The 18,105-nt window shown below is 44.0% G+C and overlaps 1 protein-coding gene across 1 annotated transcript in view; it reads right to left on the minus strand.

Annotated features, from left to right (window-relative positions):
• HSDL2 (hydroxysteroid dehydrogenase like 2) overlaps nucleotides 1-18,105 on the minus strand; it is a 184,853-nt gene that overhangs the window by 138,580 nt on the left and 28,168 nt on the right. The window contains exon 4 of the mRNA XM_069238664.1: nucleotides 13,537-13,651. Within this exon, the coding sequence (XP_069094765.1) occupies nucleotides 13,537-13,651 (115 nt within the window). The remainder of the gene's footprint in view (nucleotides 1-13,536; nucleotides 13,652-18,105) is intronic.

An 18,105-nucleotide genomic window follows, 5' to 3' on the forward strand; every position in this document is an offset into this window, starting at 1 on the left:
CCATGGCTTTTGCCGTATCAGTGTCCTTCTCGAGTTTCTCAATAGCAGTGTCGACTTCCAGCCCAAACAACTGCTGTTCATTAAATGGCATATTTAGCACGGCTTGTTGAATTTCTGGCTTGAAACCTGACGTGCGGAGCCATGCGTGCCTTCCTATTGTTATTGCAGTATTTACTGTCCTTGCAGCCGTATCTGCTGCATCCATTGAAGACCGTATCTGATTATTAGAGATACTTTGTCCTTCTTCCACCACTTGTTGTGCTCTTTTTTGGAACTCCTTGGGTAAGTGTTCTATCAAATGTTGCATCTCATCCCAGTGCGCTCGGTCATATCTTGCCAAAAGCGCTTGTGAATTGGCAATGCGCCATTGGTTTGCTGCTTGTGCTGCAACCCTTTTGCCTGCAGCATCAAATTTGCGACTCTCTTTGTCTGGAGGTGGTGCATCTCCCGAGGTATGAGAGTTTGCTCTCTTACGAGCTGCCCCGACAACTACTGAGTCTGGAGTTAACTGCTTTGTATTATAAACACGATCTGTTGGCGGTGGCTTGTATTTTTTCTCCACTCTTGGAGTTATGGCGCGGCCTTTAACAGGATCTTGAAAGATTTGTTTTGAATGTTTTAGCATTCCTGGGAGCATAGGTAGTCTTTGGTACTGGTTATGAGTGGAGGTTAGCGTGTTAAACAAGAAGTCATCCTCAATTGGTTCTGAATGCAAGGTGACGTTATGGAAAGCAGCTGCCCTTGCGATCACCTGTGTGAAAGATGTACTGTCCTCAGGAGGGGACGGCCTGGTAGGGTACGAGTCTGGGCTGTTGTCCGATACTGGAGCATCGTAAAGGTCCCATGCATCGGGATCATCTTGACTCATGGCAGTATGAGTCGGGGAGTGCATCAGTGGAGGAGTTGCTACTGGTGATGTGTGCACTGATGGTGGTGGAGAAGGTGGTGGAGTTGTTTTCTTTGCCACCTTTGCCTGTGGCTCCTTGTCCTTTTCGTGAAAGGCAAGTTTTCTTTTTATCTTAATTGGAGGAAGAGTGGTTATCTTCCCTGTGTCTTGATGAATGTGGAGCCTCCTTTGAGTATAGTCTGGCTCTACAGCTTGAAGTTCCTCTCCAAATCTATGTTTTTTCATTTGGGAGGCTCCTTGTTTCTCTGTATAGGAACCTGTTTTCGGCTCCGAGGCTGGATGTTTCGGAACCGAAACTTTTTCGGAGGTCTTTTTAGGCTCCGAAGAAACCTTTGTAATTTTCGGCGTGGTGGTGTCTCAATGCCAAATTTGTTCGGTGCCGCTGTGACGGTGCCGAAATTTCTCAGAGCCGGTGTCTCGGGTCCGAGATTGCTGTGTGGCGGTATCTCGACCGGAGTCGGATGACTTCGACACCAGCGTGCCCTTTTTCGGTGCCTTGGCTCTGTCACCGCTTGTTTGGGTTAAGCCATGGCCTGTTGGCGGTGGCGTCCCCTGGGCTTTTGTTGACTTCTCGTGAGTCTTATGTTTCGACGTCTTACTCACGGTTTTCGGCGTTTCTTCGGCCTCGAGCTCTTCCGAGTCCGACTCTTGGATAGAGAAAGCTTCCTCTTCTTCCTCGAAACGCTCTTGTTCTGTCGGCGTCGACGCCATCTGCAGTCTTCTGGCTCTTCGGTCTCTTAACGTCTTTCTGGACCGAAACGCTCGACAGGCCTCACAAGTATCTTCCTTGTGCTCTGGGGACAAGCACAAGTTACAGACCAGATGCTGATCCGTATACGGATACTTGTTATGGCATTTTGGACAGAAGCGGAATGGGGTCCGTTCCATCAGCCTTGAATTCACACGTGGCCGGGCCGACCAGGCCCGACGGGGGATCGAAAAAACCCCGAAGGGCCACCGGAACTCTTCTAAATTCGGTGTCGATCTGTTGTAACTAACCCGATACCGAACGCAAACAATACCGATGTTTTTTCCGAGATTCTAACTAACTTTCCGACCCGAAACACGGAGCGAAAAGGAACACGTCCGAACCCGATGGCGGGAAAAAAACAATCTAAGATGGAGTCGACGCCCCTGCGCAATGGAGTCGAAATGGGAGGAGTCCCTCGGTCTCGTGACTCGAAAAGACTTCTTCGAAGAAAAACAACTTGTAACACTCCGAGCCCAGCACCAGATGGAGGGATGTGCACAGCATGTGTATCTGCAGCTACACATGCCATCGAACATATATATATATATATATATTTTTTTGGACAAGTCAATAGAATATGTATAGCTGAAACCTTTTCTATTGGCACAGCAACAGAGTTGTCTATTTGCCAATACATGGCAGTTCCTGCAGGTATAAAGCTTGCTCACTGCATCAAGCTTTTTGCTCTCTTTAGTAGTTGGAGGAGTGTTCCCAGTACCCTGCATCTATGCCATTTTATGGGCCACGTGGATGATAAGGGAATTAGGTGGCACATGTCAGCAAATAAAGATGGGATCTTGTGGAGTAGGCTTGTGCTTTGACGAGGTCAGGGAAGCATTTGAGAATGCTTTTAAGCAGCTACAGAAATTGCACCAATCGTTCTATTTTACAGAGGGTCTCAATGAGGAAGTATGTTTTCTCTACATGCAGAATAATTTTGTGGTGGTCTGCTGCACATTGTATGACTGCGTTGTAGGTGGTTGTGTCATTCTATGGGGAGGTTTTCGGTGGATATGTTTCCATTGAGGGATCGTCTGGAGAGTTGTCATTGTAATTTCACCAAGGGTTATCTCAGTCATCGGTAGGCAGTGGATGATCGTATGGGTTTGCTTGGTTTTCAGTGGGGTCTTGGTGGCCGTAGGAGTAAATGGCCTCAGCCAGGAATAGTGATTGTGAGGGTGAAGGTGCAGGGGGTGCTGCAAGTGCCCTTGTTTGTTTTTTGTTAAAGAAAGAGCCCTAGGTTCCTCAGCAATTGCCTCTTCAAAGGTGAGGTGCCGTTTCTTGCTGTGGTGTTCGCCAAAAGGTGGAGGCCATGCAAGTATATGGTTGGAGACTCAATGAAAATCCTCCTCTGCCTTATGTCATGCTAGTCTTTGGCACAGAGTTGATTGCTCAGACTTTAGAGTCTATCTTGTATCTGAGATGGACACAGCAAGCTCTTGGTACCAAGGATCAGTTCCTCTATGTAAAAGCTGGATCACTGGAGTTCTAGGAGTCGTGCTGAAGGTATCAAGCTCTTTTCTGAGGCAGTTTAGGGATCAAGGTATGATACTCTTGTGGGGTTTGGTACTTCCCCTGTAGCTGAGGTTCCATTTAACGGTGAACCCCAGAGGGAAGGCCCTCAGTTTGAGGTATGGTGTTTCTTGTGGGTGTTGGCTTCTTTGAGGGCCTAAAAGAAAATTGTCTCCAAACTCATTGTAGGACCAATATTCTGGACTGTGGACAGGACTCCTCTTGGTTCACCGGACTCCCGGAGTATTCTTCTGTTTTGTTGTCTGAGTAAGCTTCTTCAAAGTCTTTGGCACCCTGTCAGGCGGTGTTTCAATTGAGCCCTGGTACTTCATTCTGTAATGCGCTCACCTTCTATACAGTGGTTGTCAAGCAGTCTTTGCACCAAAAGGCTTTACATAGCAAACAGGCACCCTCGTCATGCTCCCTTGTGAGGCAGAGGTTACAAACCCAGTGTTAGTCTGACCACAGGAACTTATGATTACAATTACGGCATTATTTAAAAGATGTGCTCTTCACACCCTATGCCCCAATGAGCCATTCTCCTATAACCTTGCCCCTCTATTCTCTGTTCCAAAACAGTTAACGGCTGGACAAAGTCCTTCGAGTGGTAAAAGTCGGCATTAAGGTGTCTCTGCATCAAAGTTTTTAACCTTCTGTATTGAGACAGTACTGAAGCACTGGAACATCAATCCAAACCAGATTACAGACAAAAAAAGAATTTAAGGAAGAGTCTTTCCCCTAGTATACTCTGGGTTTCAGGGAGCTATCATGAGTCACCTCAAATAAAACCTCTTCTTCAAAGAAAAACAACTTGTAAAGTCTGCCTTCAACCCTAGATGGCAGGAGTGTGCACAGCGTGTGATCTACAGAAGCACATGTTGCACCTCCTGATTCTGTAACAGACTGAATCATTGCTGTCAGAAGGTAGGTTGCTAGTGGTGCATTGTTCCAGAGGAGCAAAGCTTTGACACAGTTAAGACAGGCTTGACTGACACAAAATTTAAATGTCTGATGCTATTCTTAGGGAAGCTAAGAATAGAATTATTGTGAAAGGGAAGACGTGGCACTTGCTTAGGTCATAGACAGTGTGGGATTGGTCAGAGGGCTGGCATGCAGTGAACCATAAGAAATAGCACAGAAGCACAAAGAATGTGATAGTGGAGCAGTCACTAACATGACAACTTGAAGCAAAATGGCCTGGAGCCTGAACTAATGGAAATTGGCACACTACAAGCTACTCAAGGAAGAATAGGCCAAGCTACGTAGGAGGAAAACCCCTAATCCTGTGTGCTGTGATAAATGCAGGAGCTCTTGCTAGGAGTGGACCCAAAGAGGACATCCTCAGAAAAGCCTTGTCGTGTCCCCCCTCCCCCCCCAACCAAGGCAGTGAAAGAAGAAAGAGGGAACTGGACTGACAGAAGAGCAACATGGATCCTGCTAGCACCCACTGTTTGCATCTGGCATACATGAACTGCGTAAAACTAGTATACACCTGACTGGGGCAGGTAGTTGGAGTAAAGACCTACAATAGATGCACAACCTACAAAAAAAAGACTCTATTTGGACTGACTGAGTTGTTCTGAGTTACATTTTTTTTTAAAAAGATTAAATACTATAATATTGGGACGAAGGGCACATCTAAATTGGGTTCAAGGAAAGTTTGGTATCCACAGTATAATGTTGTGGGGTGGGGGTGAATTGGGGCAGTTTATGGTTACCGTTTCTCATTCAGCTGAAAGTAACAGTAAAGGCCCATCGTTTGTGAGCCCCTCTGTCCTGGTGCAGATGGCGGTAGACCAAGATTAGTGTTTTAAGACTTCTCCTGCATGGCACAGTCATTTACATGTTTTGCACTGACGGTCAATGGGCACTGTATAACAAAATTTTGAAGCGGGGGTAGTGAAAAAAGCACTGAACATACAGAGTGCAGATGTGATGTGCCTTCAAGAAACCCATTTGATGTGCAGCTGTCAGTTTATTGGGAGGGGGAGATAGAGTGTGTGTTGTCACTCTGGGTACACCACAGGATCCAGGGGGGTTGCAATAGTGAAACAATGTCTGCAATGTTTACCTGCGATGTTTCACTTCGAACGTTTATAAACTTCTGACCTGGGTCAGTTTGCTGGAGAACTTGGGAGGGCAAAGAGGATCTTTTGCTTAATGCTAATTTGCCCCCAGGCATACAGATTGACACCAGATACATTCATTTGAAAAACGATCAAGGACCAACCCAATGCACTACTGCTAGCAGGAGGGGATTTCAACCTATAGATGGATGAAACAAGGGAGAAGTCCCACATGACCTCCCACTGGACTAAATTCCATGGATTGATAAAGGCAAAGGTCTTGAATGATATATGGAGGGAGCTCAACAGCAATGATCAATGTTACTCTTTTTATTCACGAGTGCATAGCTCCTGTTCAAGATTTGGCTATGTTTTTTTTCCCCAATTACTTACGCGTTCATGTGCAGGGACTCAGCATACCTAGCCGAGGGTGTGTCTAAGCATTCCACTATGTAAATGACTGTCAGAAAGAAACCGGAAACTCAAGATGTGATGATTGCTGGATATGTGGTATTTGACAGGCCCATAGATGGTGGTAATGCTTAGGATGACATCAGAACAATAGCTAAAAAAAAATGAACAACTGGTGGACAGTGCTCAGACCTAGTGGAAAGCGCAAAAATTTGTTGTTAAGGGCAACCTGATTTTGGGAGCCATAGGTTAAGACCAGGAAAGAAAACACACTATGTCAAGATTTAGAAAGGGAATTATTGAAACTAGAGGGGAGGTGCATGGACTAATTGAGGCTAGACTGATGAGGGTACTGGAGGTTAAATTGAGGAATATAAAGCGCTTCTAAAAAAGAAAAAAAAGGAAAAAAAGAAGGAAGCACATGCAAACTTTATACAACACAGATTTTATGAAACAGGAGTGAAAGTTAGAAACTCTTAGCTGGACTAACTAAAATAGACAAGGGTAATGATATGAGCAATAACAAGAGAGATCCAGGACGTCAAATATAGGACACCTTGGGGGAGGGGGAGTTAGTACATCGCTGGAAGATCTCTAGGTTGAAAACACTGTATACTTCTTAGTTGTTACTCCACCCTATAGGGTCTAGTTTTGACTTTGGTGCTACCTGTACAGAAAATTTAATTTATGTGATTCTTGTTTAATGCACTCTACAGGGACCTGACCTCATCAGTCTAGATCCATTTGCCTACATCCTGGTTTGTGAGCCCAGAAAACCCTCAGCACACTTCTTTTAAAATGAGCAATGAGAAGATGGCTATGTGCCATACTGGGGAGTTCATTTACAAAAAGGCCCTGTTGCACCAGGGCACACTACAAAGAAAACACAACCTGGGCTCTAAAGAAACCCAGGAACATACCTCAGCATATACTCAGTCACACTAGTTCTTACTCATACATGTCATGAAAATTAGAAAACTAATTGAATTTGTTTTTGTTTGAAACTTTGCAATTATTTGTAATATAAACAATTATATATATATATATATACATATAAAAAAACATACAATCATGTATGCTAAAGTCAACCCTGCCTCAAACAACCAAATGTTAATCTCAACATCCTCAAGTAATTACTTCTCTTAATTTTAGGACATGTGAGCCACCAGCGGAGCAGCTTCTCACCAGAGGCCCCACCTTTTCCCCTTTGGTAGGAGGCAATACATTTCTTGAATTCTGTATGGGATTGTGTGGCTGCCATGTTGTCCATCTTGTATTCTCATCAGTTAACATTTTTCTACACAAGCAGCACATACGCATGAAATGGACATGTTAGACAGTTACTCTTGCTGAAGGGTACTTGTGCTATTGAGGTAAACACTGACTGAAAACTCAAAAGGGCTGAAAGCCGAAGGCAAATATGCCGGTCTCCTCTGAGCATTAAGCTGTTGAAGGTATCCAGCAGTTTTTTTGCAGAAGTGTTGATGAAAGAAGTCATCCTACACAATGGAAAGGATGTCCCAAAATTCCTTTCCCATACCTGCCCAGTCCGCATGCAGCCACTCAGTGGGTAGCAAGGTCTTCTCTCCCCTATGAACTTCATGATCTGCGTTTTTAAGTGGTTAAATATTGGACAATTATGGAGCCTAAGTCAGTATTGGAACTGTAGTATGCCAATCATATTAAAAGATGTACTCTTACCAAAACCTTGATATGTGCATATGTGAACACTTGGCCAACTCAGCATGCATTACAGGAACATAGCTAGGGAAGCTATGGAGTTAACAATCTCGTCTACTTTTAATGTTTTTCAGTGCTCATTTAAACCAACATATTGCTTTAAACTCCCCAATCTTTCATGATAATAGTGCTGTCACACACCTCCATTTTCCTTATGTTAGTTTTAGTGCCTTGCTACCTTCAGTTATGTCTGATGGTCTTCAAGCTTATTATTGCTAAGAATACAAGTTGTGAGTCAGTCGCTTCCTTGAGCATGTACCATCTTGGTGGTATTCCTTTTACTTTCTTAAATACAAAAACGGAAGAATTAATTGAAGAAGACTTAAAAAACCCAAGTGACCTTCCCATATCCCACACTCAATCCACTGTCCTTAAATTTGCCTTTAGCCAACGTCAATCCCTTGCATATACAAGAAGTAAGGAAGTGGGCTGAAAAAAACAACACTTCAAACCTACCAAAGTAGTCATGACAAGCACCATGTGCCAAGAAATGTAACTCAACACTCGCCCAAGATCACAAACCTCATCAATGAATCCCTAAGCAGCGCATAGTGCTTTGATAACTGAAGCAAGCAGTAGTCACTCAGCTCCTACAGAACCAAAAGATGAAGTTGAACTATTATCCATCAATAGACAAATCTCGAATCTTTCCAATTCTTACATAATCGAGGGAAGTCACAACACAATTACAGAAACGTACATACAATAGGATTACTCCCCAGCTCTCAGTTATAGTATTCACATCAATGACTGAGACTGAAACCAGGATAGCTGACATTAGGATAGACATCATATCCCTTCACAACTATCATCAACCTGCACTGAATCTATGCACAGCCAATGATACAGTAGACAACGCATCCTAGTCAAAAGACTAAATGAATGAAAGAATAAATAAGAATGCTTAGAATAGTTTTGGGCTGGCTCTTGATGTTCTTGGACATCATGAGTGTCAGGACCTAGCAGCGTCCCTTGTTTTCTTTGAAGCGCCGTACAGTGTATCATCGCAAGGAGTCAGCAACTCATTTGTGCCACCAGACTCGCACTAAGGTGGGAGCTGTGTCGATTAACAAGCTGGGAGTGCCTGCATTTAAACAGCTATGTTGCCCAAAGTTCATGCTGTGCCATGCTCCAGAGGAAGTGACTTCAGCAAAGCAGCAATCCTGGTCCTGGCCAAGAGTGCCTCCCTGCCATGCAATAGAGAAAGCGCCTTCAACAAGGTGGGCATGGCTCGGCTATAAAAGTAGACTGCATCTGCTGGAAGTTGCCAGTTATTAAGAATTCCAGCCAGTTGTGGGACTCTTTATTGCTCAATTGCAACTAGTCCTGCATTTCTTCAGAAGCCCAGTAAGACAGGAGCCCGGAAACTTTAGTTACGAGGAAAAGCGATCAGGAAGAGTGGTAAGCAGATTTTCATTGACTTTATTTAATGGCATTTTCTAAAGGTTTTGCTGTATCCTCTACACCTTCATCTCTGGAAACCTTTGGCAGCACGCATGGTTCTTAACTTTTGGGGACAGTTTCTTGAGACAAAGAAAGAAAATTTTTGCGACAAAGGATTTGAATTGTTCATGGTTCTTTATGTTGGAGAGAATTTTAAAACACAGCTTTTTTTTTTTTGATAGCTAGTGAAGGGAGGGCATCCTGGCACTGGCACTAAGAGGGTGCGAGTCTAGCCACACATGTGGTCTAGTAGGACAACTCAAAATGCCAAGTCTTCAGCTCCTTGCAGAATTCAAGAAATGATGAGGAAGCTCTTCTGTAGCGGCAGGTCGTTCCACGCTGTAGGAGCTGTGTAGCAGAGCGCTGGACAACCGGATCTGTTTTTCCGTTTGCATGGGATCTGTGCAAGTAAGAGTCCAGACGAGCAGAGATGTCTGGAAGATTTGTGAAAGCCTATGCAAACGTTTAGGTATGCTGGTCCAATGTTATGTAGTGCCTTCGAAGTGTGGGTGAGAAGTTTGAATTGTATTTGTTTCTGAACCGGGAGCCAGTGGAGCACCTTCAGGTGTGGTGTGATGTGATCTGAACTTAGAATCTCCCTCGACCTCCCACGCTGCACTGACTGTTGAGGTTTGAATGGTCTGCAGCCTTCTGGTGAGTTTTTTGTTTGCTGATCCCATCATAGAGAGTGTTCCAACAGTTCAGCTTGCTTGTAACCATGGCGTGCCCGACAGTAATTACCACACAACCCGGAATCCCGATTTGTGCACCAACTCCTGTCTGCACAGACACATCTGAATTTACCTCACTACTTCGGATGAGGCAAATAAGAGTTAAGGAATCAGAAAGGGCTCGAGTCCACAAGAAGGGAGGTATCATCCAGAGTGCTACAGTCAACTTTTTCAGCAGTATTTTTCAACATAGATTTATGAGCCCACTATTACAAAAACAATAATAACCAATATTTATATGTGGACCATTCTCAGATGCCAATTCGACAAAGCAAACCATCTAAATCACACATCGCTAGATGAGGGAACACTTCCCATTCCTCAATAGAACAAAAGCAGACCAAAACAAATTGTAAAATGGCCCCACTGATATTAATTCCTGCCTTGCTGATGGCTCTGACCCCTGCCCAATGTGTGAGGGACCTCAGAGCAATCTTAGACACATTTCTGTGATTTATTCTGACAAACACTATAATGAATAGATGCAATTTCCTATTGTTATTGCGCCATAAGATTTTACCAAAGCTCAGAACTGAATATAGAGAGTAGTCCACTAGATCATTTATCAAGGCCAAACTGGGCTATGGAAATATAGTCTACAAAGACTTACCCAAAAACTCAGTGACTATGTAGAACGCATACAAAACAAAGCAGCAAGGCTTACCCTAAATTGAAAGAAATTGGATCATACCTAAACACCTCTAAGCAAGCCACTGAGTGGCTGGTGAAAATCAGGAATAAACTAACTTCTACAAAGTATGCACAAGGTGACCCTGGTGCAAGGACCGCAGACAAATTGCAGTAGAATATATTTTAACCGGCCACCTCCACTTAGCCAATAAGTTAACAATATGATTTCCGAGTTCTAAGAGGTTGAAACATGGCAGTAGATCCAAAGTTATGAAAGAGAAAATGCTATCATCAGTTTGTAGGGCACCAACAAAATATGTATTCAGAAAATTATGAGATACAGAATAGTTCAATAAATTATACCACTGAATCCCAAGACTCTTAGAGTGTTGGACCCATGCTCTGGAAGGCACAAACCAACCATGACCACAGACTTTCTCAAGGACACCCCATCGCCCCCGTTATAAAGAAAAGCTGCTTTTGTTAAATCTGATCGGTTGCTGAGTACTGTCCATAGCCAAGAAGTACACAGATGTTACCAAAAGTACTAAGCTTATAGCAACCTAAGCACCGTCACTACATGTGTGTTATGTTTGAATGCATGGTGTTCTGTACTGATGGGGAGTTGGCATGTTGGGACTTTCTTTATAAACATTAAAGTAAGTTACAGAGGAGTAGTAGTAAGTGAAACCTACTGGAAGGGTAGAGACCAGGATATTTACAGAACCTACCATCTATGACAAAATGCAATTGAAAATGCAGGTTATTTACTTACTTGATATTTTTGAACGATGGCCTACTTCTTATAATATCCTCAGTGTCTTGAGTTGAATGACAAAAGGTTTCCTTCAACACTGGGTCATGGGGAAAGCACCCGGCCTGACGGTATCCCCCTTGATTTTTTTCAAATATAACATGGCGTAGTGTGCCAGATTCTGCAGATTCTGACAAATGTCTTTTAGGGATCCTTACACAGACGTGGAAGGAAGCGGTTGTGGTCCCCATCTTTAAAAAAAGGAGACCGCCATGATCTTCACTGCTACCGACCTATTTCCCTCCTAGATAGCTCCCTTAGGACCCTTGGAGGATTGGATAGAGGAATCCACCTCCTTATCCAGAGCCCAGTACGGGTTTTGGCCAGGTCTGGGCACAGAGGAGCAATGCTTGAATGTCCAGCTGGTCATCGGCAAGTATGTCAAGGCAAAGAGAGGTTCACCTAGCATTAATGGACCTCTCTTCGGCCTCTGACACACAGTCAATAGATCTAAGCTCTGGGAGATAATTGCAAGGGAATAGACCCCGCCATAACTGGCTTTATGCAAAGGATGCACTGGGATTGTCTGATTAGGGTCAGGTTTGGCATAGAGGGTGAATTCTCTCCTAAAATTAAATCCACAATAGGAGTCAGAGAGGGATGCGCGACGGCCCCATTATTGTTTCTCATCTACATTAATGACCTCAAACCCAGCCTCTGCAAAGTTGGTAAAGATCTCCCCAAAGTGATGTCAAGAGCCCCGCCCATCTTATTATATGGTGATGATGTGGTACTTATTTCAAGAATTTCAACCGGTTTGCAATGCCTTTTAGACTCTTTTTATAGTTTTACGTGGGGGGGGGGGGGGGGGGGAGACTTCTCATGTGTGTAGCAGTCTCAGCAAATCCTTCGCCATGAGCATTGGTCCAAAATTTTTTAAAACACAAGCATTTTTATCTGGGTGATACACATATTCAAAAGGTCAAGACTTTCAATTACTTAGGCGTCCCGCTTGACCAAAATTTATCTTGGCACAGCCTATTCTCTATTAGGGGCATCCAGCACGAAAGAGCTGTGGAGGCAATTTTTACCTTTGCAAGCTGGCTAGGTCAAAAACCGGTAAGCAAGATAATTAGCATTTACAAAAGCAAGTGCACTGCAGAGGTGGGGGGGACAAAGGTGCTGGCCCTCTTGAGAAGGCCGAGAGCAACGTCCTTAGAAGACTCCTTGTTGTTCTGCAAGCCAACACCTCTTTTATGTGCCTGTGGGCCTGTTTGCCTGTACCCCCTGGAGGACAGGATTAAGTTGGCCCCTTTACTGCACTGGGTCAAAATGTGAGGGAAAAAGGGGGCTTCTCTGTCAAAAGATGTTCTGGAAGATGGTCTATCCACAGATTATGTTTTGGAGATACCCTGGATTAACTACATTAAAGTGGGGGGTTTGGACCTGGATCTTGTAGACCTGTATTTCAACCCATGCGATATTAAACTTACTGGGATGGGGGTGATGAAAGAAGCATTTAGGAGAAAAAACTGTGCAGACTCCACCAGGCTAACTTTGACAAACTAAGTAGTAGTGCCAACTATAACTATTAAAACATTGCTGGGTTGTGAACTTTATTTGATGTACTTTCTGATGCAAAAAGTAAGTTTTTGCTTAGAAGGCAGTGTTTTACTTATTAGTGGTCTTCCCCAAGGAAGATGACTGGCGCACACCTTTCCCAAATTGCCCTTGCGATTTTGTCATTTATATTCCCATCCTCGAAAGTACTTCCTGAGACCAGTCCTCCATTCATCCATGATCAGATCTCACAGATAAGCGCGGCTTTATTTGCAAAAACTGTACGAGCTGGATCTCTGTATAGCAGTTCTAAATTTTACTCGCAAATCACTATGAGGCTGTGTGATGAATGTTCCTGCTATTATGAATTTTTGTGACCCTATGAATTGGATTTGATCTGGTTTTAATTAAATTTTTACTAATTTTATGTAGGTTTTATGATTGTACGGTTTATGGCTCGAAATCAGCTGGATAAAGATCCTTGACTGACTGAGTTATGATACAAATCAGACATACTTCAAGCATTAATATAATTAGGTCCTAGGTTTCCCATTAAGCAGATAAAAATAGAAAACCCTTTAATGAAAGGAGCCCAAAGTCTCTCAAATTGGTAGATGCTAGGGTTGTCTTAGTCATCTGACTGACAGGACACAAATGTTGGCAATAGAAAATGCCAGGATCTCAACAGTGTTTAGACATATCCTAGTGAGAGGATATGTAGATGTATCTTCAAGCTATCTTTGAACTTAAAGGTTTTGTTCAGGTATTAAAGCTGTGTGCAGGTGTGGAGGGATGGTGAGGTCCAGTGATTGTTAATATGGTTCGATTAGTAAAAAGAAAACATGTACAGGGAAAAACATAACATCAGTAAAGTATAATGTCCAGCTTCAAAGTTAACTTTGCTTCTTCTGGCATTAACAGACATTATCAGAAACAAATCTGTTAAGGACATCTTCACATCAGAGACAAAGCTTTGCTTCTCTAATCTAGTTACACAGTTTGGCTTATCAGTATGTGCTTATTGTTCTTACGCTAAATAGGTTCCCCTTGTGTTGATGCCCATCATAAGGTCCACTTTCTTCATGGGTGTTTCCAAAGTGCTGGTCAAGCTGATGGCACTGGCATTGTTCACCAAAACGTCTATTCCTGATTGAAAGTCAACACAATTCTTCATTAAACAATGTGCGATAGTAGCTATTGTGACCTTGCCTAGCTGGGTACAAACTGCACAACTTATTCACATCTTGTTTATTGAACTTTACAAACAAATAACAGCACATCAGAAACATTGCCCAAATGGAGAAAAGTGCCTTATTTAAAGTTATGGCTCTTAAGCCACATGTTTGTTTTCTGTTCTGTTGAAGTGCAACTAATACCAGTGCAAAAATACATTGTGTATGAAAGCGTAAGACAACTTCACCTATTAGTTCCACATATACTACTTCACACAGCTGTGGGGTATGGCCATCACTATGCTGTACTATGTTACAGCATGATAGTTTGTGGAGGCCAGGGCTTTCAAGGAGAGTCAGGTGAGTTCAACCCATGTGTTCTGGTACTCAAAACATTATTGCACCTGTCACCTTAAGAGAATGGGGAGGATATTGTTAAGAAGAGTTAAAAAAACATTTAAGCGTGGTCAAGAAATCAGAGGTGGCGGTGGTCAATCAATCATGGCAGAGAAGCACAGGTCTCTCCTCTGGTTTTGCGTTTGGTCCCGAGGACCACTAGGATGTTAGAGCCAAGTGGGTGTTTTTTGGATGGCAGTATGTGATTTTGTGTAGCAGGTCACATCCTTTTATAGGAAAGAAGGAGTTTTTAATTTTAGTATTCTCTAATTGGGAGCCCGAACACAGTTCAGAGGTATGGCATTTCTGTCTGCTGCCTTGGCAGCACCACGAAAATGGGTGTGCCAACGGATACCAGGCTTACTGGCATCTTTAAGTTTTGTCTGTGAGTAGGCATGTATAGATAGAAGGTGTTTTTATAGTGTAGGCAGTTGTTGACTAAGGTGATTGCTGTCATTAGGTGTTGCCTACCTGGGCTGGGCAGTTTTAGAGAAGTTTCAACTGGTAGAAGTTGGGTCAACAACCCACAAGATTCAGCAGTTCCTGACCTTGGCTTTGAAGGAGGCTACTATATCATCAGATAACATGGGTAGATAGGTTACTTCAGTTAATTTAGAAGGTGGGGATGGTCACTTGCCATGTTTCTTGGTTTTAAATCTGTTTAGCTTGAGGCTAATTTGTTTATAGCAGTTTGTCAGCTATGATGCCTTCTATGACTGCGGTGAATGGGTCTTTTTCCCCCTTTACTGCTCAAGTATAATTGTGTGTAATTCACACATGAGCTAAAGAAGATGCAGTGGGCTAAGATATAATTCAAGTGGGACTTGATGTAAATAATTTACAGGAGTGGAGATTGGGGTGCAGCAGAATTCATGTAAAACTTCATAAGTGACTAGGCTGGCGGGGAAAAAGCAGGTAGCCTGAGTGGAATTTTTGGCTGCGCTATTCAGGAACTATTTTCACCCACCCACCCTATTGCTTGATCGGTTATGCTTTCTACAGACTGTAAGGGTTGTGCAAGTAGTAGTAAGTTCTGATCTATGTCAAAAGCGAAAGAGCTCGAGGAGAAACGTCACACAGAGTTTCTCTGCTACATTATGTAGATTGTCCCAGTAATGTTTCGGTCCAGTGTTTAGTTATGTATTCTGACTGTTTTTTTGTCTCAGATATTGCTGGATTGCAAGTGAATCTACTTTTAGGCTGTCCCTACTTTGGCCTTACAGTAAGGATATAAGAAATGGCCCTTTCTACCAAACCTTCTGCCTTTCTCCTCTCATTTTGTCTGACCCTTTTTGTTGGCTTTAGGCACTTTACCACTGCTAATCAGTGCTAAAGTCCATGTGTTCTCTCCCCTACAACTGGGTATAATTGGTTTACACCTGTTTAGCTTATTTACTTTACCTATAAGTACCTTGTAAAGTGGTATAAGATATACCCAGGGCCTGTAAATTAAATGCTACTAGTGGGCCTACAGCGTAGATTGCACCACCCACTGAAGTAGCCTTTCAAACATGTCTCAGGCCTGCCACTGCAGGGCCTGTGTGCGCAGTTTACTGCCAGAGTGACTTGGCAAGTCAAACTACTTGCCAAGGCCTAAACCCCCTTTTCAATAAACCCAAGTCACACCTAAGATAGGCCCTAAATAGCCCCATGGGGAGGGTACTGTGTATGTAAAAGGTAGGACATATGTATTTATGTACTACATGTCCTGGTAGTGACAAACTGCCTATTTAGTTTCTTACTACCGTTAGTGCTGCTCCTCTCATAGGATTGTATTGGAAATATCCTGACATATGTCTAAGTGGTATCTTCTGATCTATAAGGAGTAGCATGGCAATGTTTACTATGTCTGGAATGGTATTGAGAAATCCTCTTTACTGGTGTAGGTGGAATTTACATTACTATTGTAGAAAGTGAACATTTCTCTGTGGTAATAAGTACAGCTTTTGCAGCCTGACTCCAATCCACGTCTGGGGCAAAGTGACCTCTCCACCTGGTGCATACTCTCCAGACAGCCATCACACAGGAGGGGCTGGGCGTGACAGAAGAGGCATCTGCATATGGATAGTCTTTCCTGGGATGGGGAGAGGAAGGGTCGTTCACACCTTACATGTCAATAGGCAGTGTCCTGCCCTCACACAATGTCTAGAGACAGGGCGGGGTTGAAAGGGTGTTGTGCTTGACTATAAGAAAAAGAAAAAAAAAAAAAGACTCCTTTGAAGTTAATCCCTGAACAAAGGCATTTTTGAGAATAAGTAGAAGGCTCTTGCCCCTTAATTTTTTGAGCACCTTTGGAACTGGGACTGAACCTCTGCCAGAAGAACAGCTGAACTGCTCAAAGGACTCATCTGGACTGCTCTTTTGTTGCCCACTGCCTGCTACTGCTGGGTGGCACAAAAGGACTCATATGGACTGCTTTTCTACTTGTTGCCCTACTGCCAGCTATACCATGGCTCTGCTAGATTGCCAAGAGGAACTGCCATTACTTGCCTGTATGTGCTGGTCTGCTGAGTACTCCTTGCTCTGTTCCCAGAGTGTTCTCCGGGGGATGGTGGCTGGCCCAGAGTTGGCCGTGGGACGCAGTGTCCAGCCTTCTGAGTTCCTTTTAATCAGCACCTAGTGAGCACTCCCTTGCGGCTGTTGGAGCCCCTGAACCCAGAACGTGCCTTAAGCACCTCGTGCCCTGCAGCCCTGACCTCTTTAAAACGAGAGAGGTTGGCCACGCTCTCGGCGGGGCCCAGAGAAAACCTCCCCTGGGAAGAAGGAGCTACTCCCCAGCCTGGGGTGAGTGCTGCATAGGCCCTAACCTGGTGGCAATACTTGCGAAGCACAATCCATGATCCACTCTGAAGGAAGGGGAGCTGGGTGCGGTGCTCTCCCTGTTCCGTCATCCCGCACCATTGAGGCAGAGTGGCGGCAAGCCAACAAGCCGGACCCAGGAGGGAAGTGTTGCCCCAATAACCAAAGAGTCCTCACAGGGGTGTTGGCCACCCCCGGAGGAGTGGAGCAACCCCAGAGTGACTGCTCTGAGGAAGGTACGGCAGCCCCACGCCTCCCCATGAATTACCTGACTGCCGCCATCTTCCTGGCATGGGGTATGGAGAATGGGGGATCAGAACTCTGAGGTTGTGCCGGAACTCCCCCTCCCCCCACTTTCAATGACGCCCTGCAATTTCAGCAGTAGCTCCGCGTAACCTCGGGCTGCTACTCGCTACATTTTATATCCATGCAGGAGACCAAGCAATGCATTCCCGCTGGATCCTGCAGTATGTGGATACCCCCCTTCATGAGCCGTAAGGGGTGGCACTTACCGTCGTAGGCTAAGTGGCAGTGTGAGGTGAGTCCTCTATGGAGGCCCTCCTTGCCTGCTTCGGATCTGGCCGCAGTTTGACCAATTACCGTAAAACACCTAAGAGAAGCGCAGGCTAGCCTGTGGCCCACAGACTAGTTCTAAAATCATGCCTTTTAACCTGGCCCTCTGGAATTACTTTAACCCAGCTGATAAAACATGTGCCCCAGGGTCTGTAGGTTACTGATCTGTTGAGGGGGAAGTGTTGATGATCTATGTTCCCGCAGTGGCTCGGGTGGTATAGAGGTTTTATACTCACCCAAACTGCTACATTTCATGCCCTGAAGGCATCATATGTCTATCGTCTGACCAGTGCATTATCAGAATACCTAGTCCTAGCTCAGGAATTTGCTTATTAAGCACAGTACTTATGGCTGATGTCGTTTTGCCTTACCTTATCAGCTAATGAGTGTAACCTCAGAATTAGCAGAAGATTTACAGTAATGTTTCTTTCATGAGGTTTTACAGCACAATAGAAGTTCTTTCATTGTACGCATGGTGATGTATTGGACAATTGCCCAGTTGGCAAAGTGATCACTGATTTATGTTGTTTTGGTCTATGATTTATGTAGAATACATTGTCTATATTTTATAATATTGCGTGGAGTCTCTTTTGTGGTGTACTTATTGTGTCACTGGTGTGAGTGTGTTGTGCAATTGCTTTACACATGACCTCTGGGCAT

The sequence above is a fragment of the Pleurodeles waltl genome, chromosome 1_2 (genome assembly GCF_031143425.1).
Source record: "Pleurodeles waltl isolate 20211129_DDA chromosome 1_2, aPleWal1.hap1.20221129, whole genome shotgun sequence".
Classification (NCBI taxonomy): Eukaryota; Metazoa; Chordata; class Amphibia; order Caudata; family Salamandridae; genus Pleurodeles; species Pleurodeles waltl.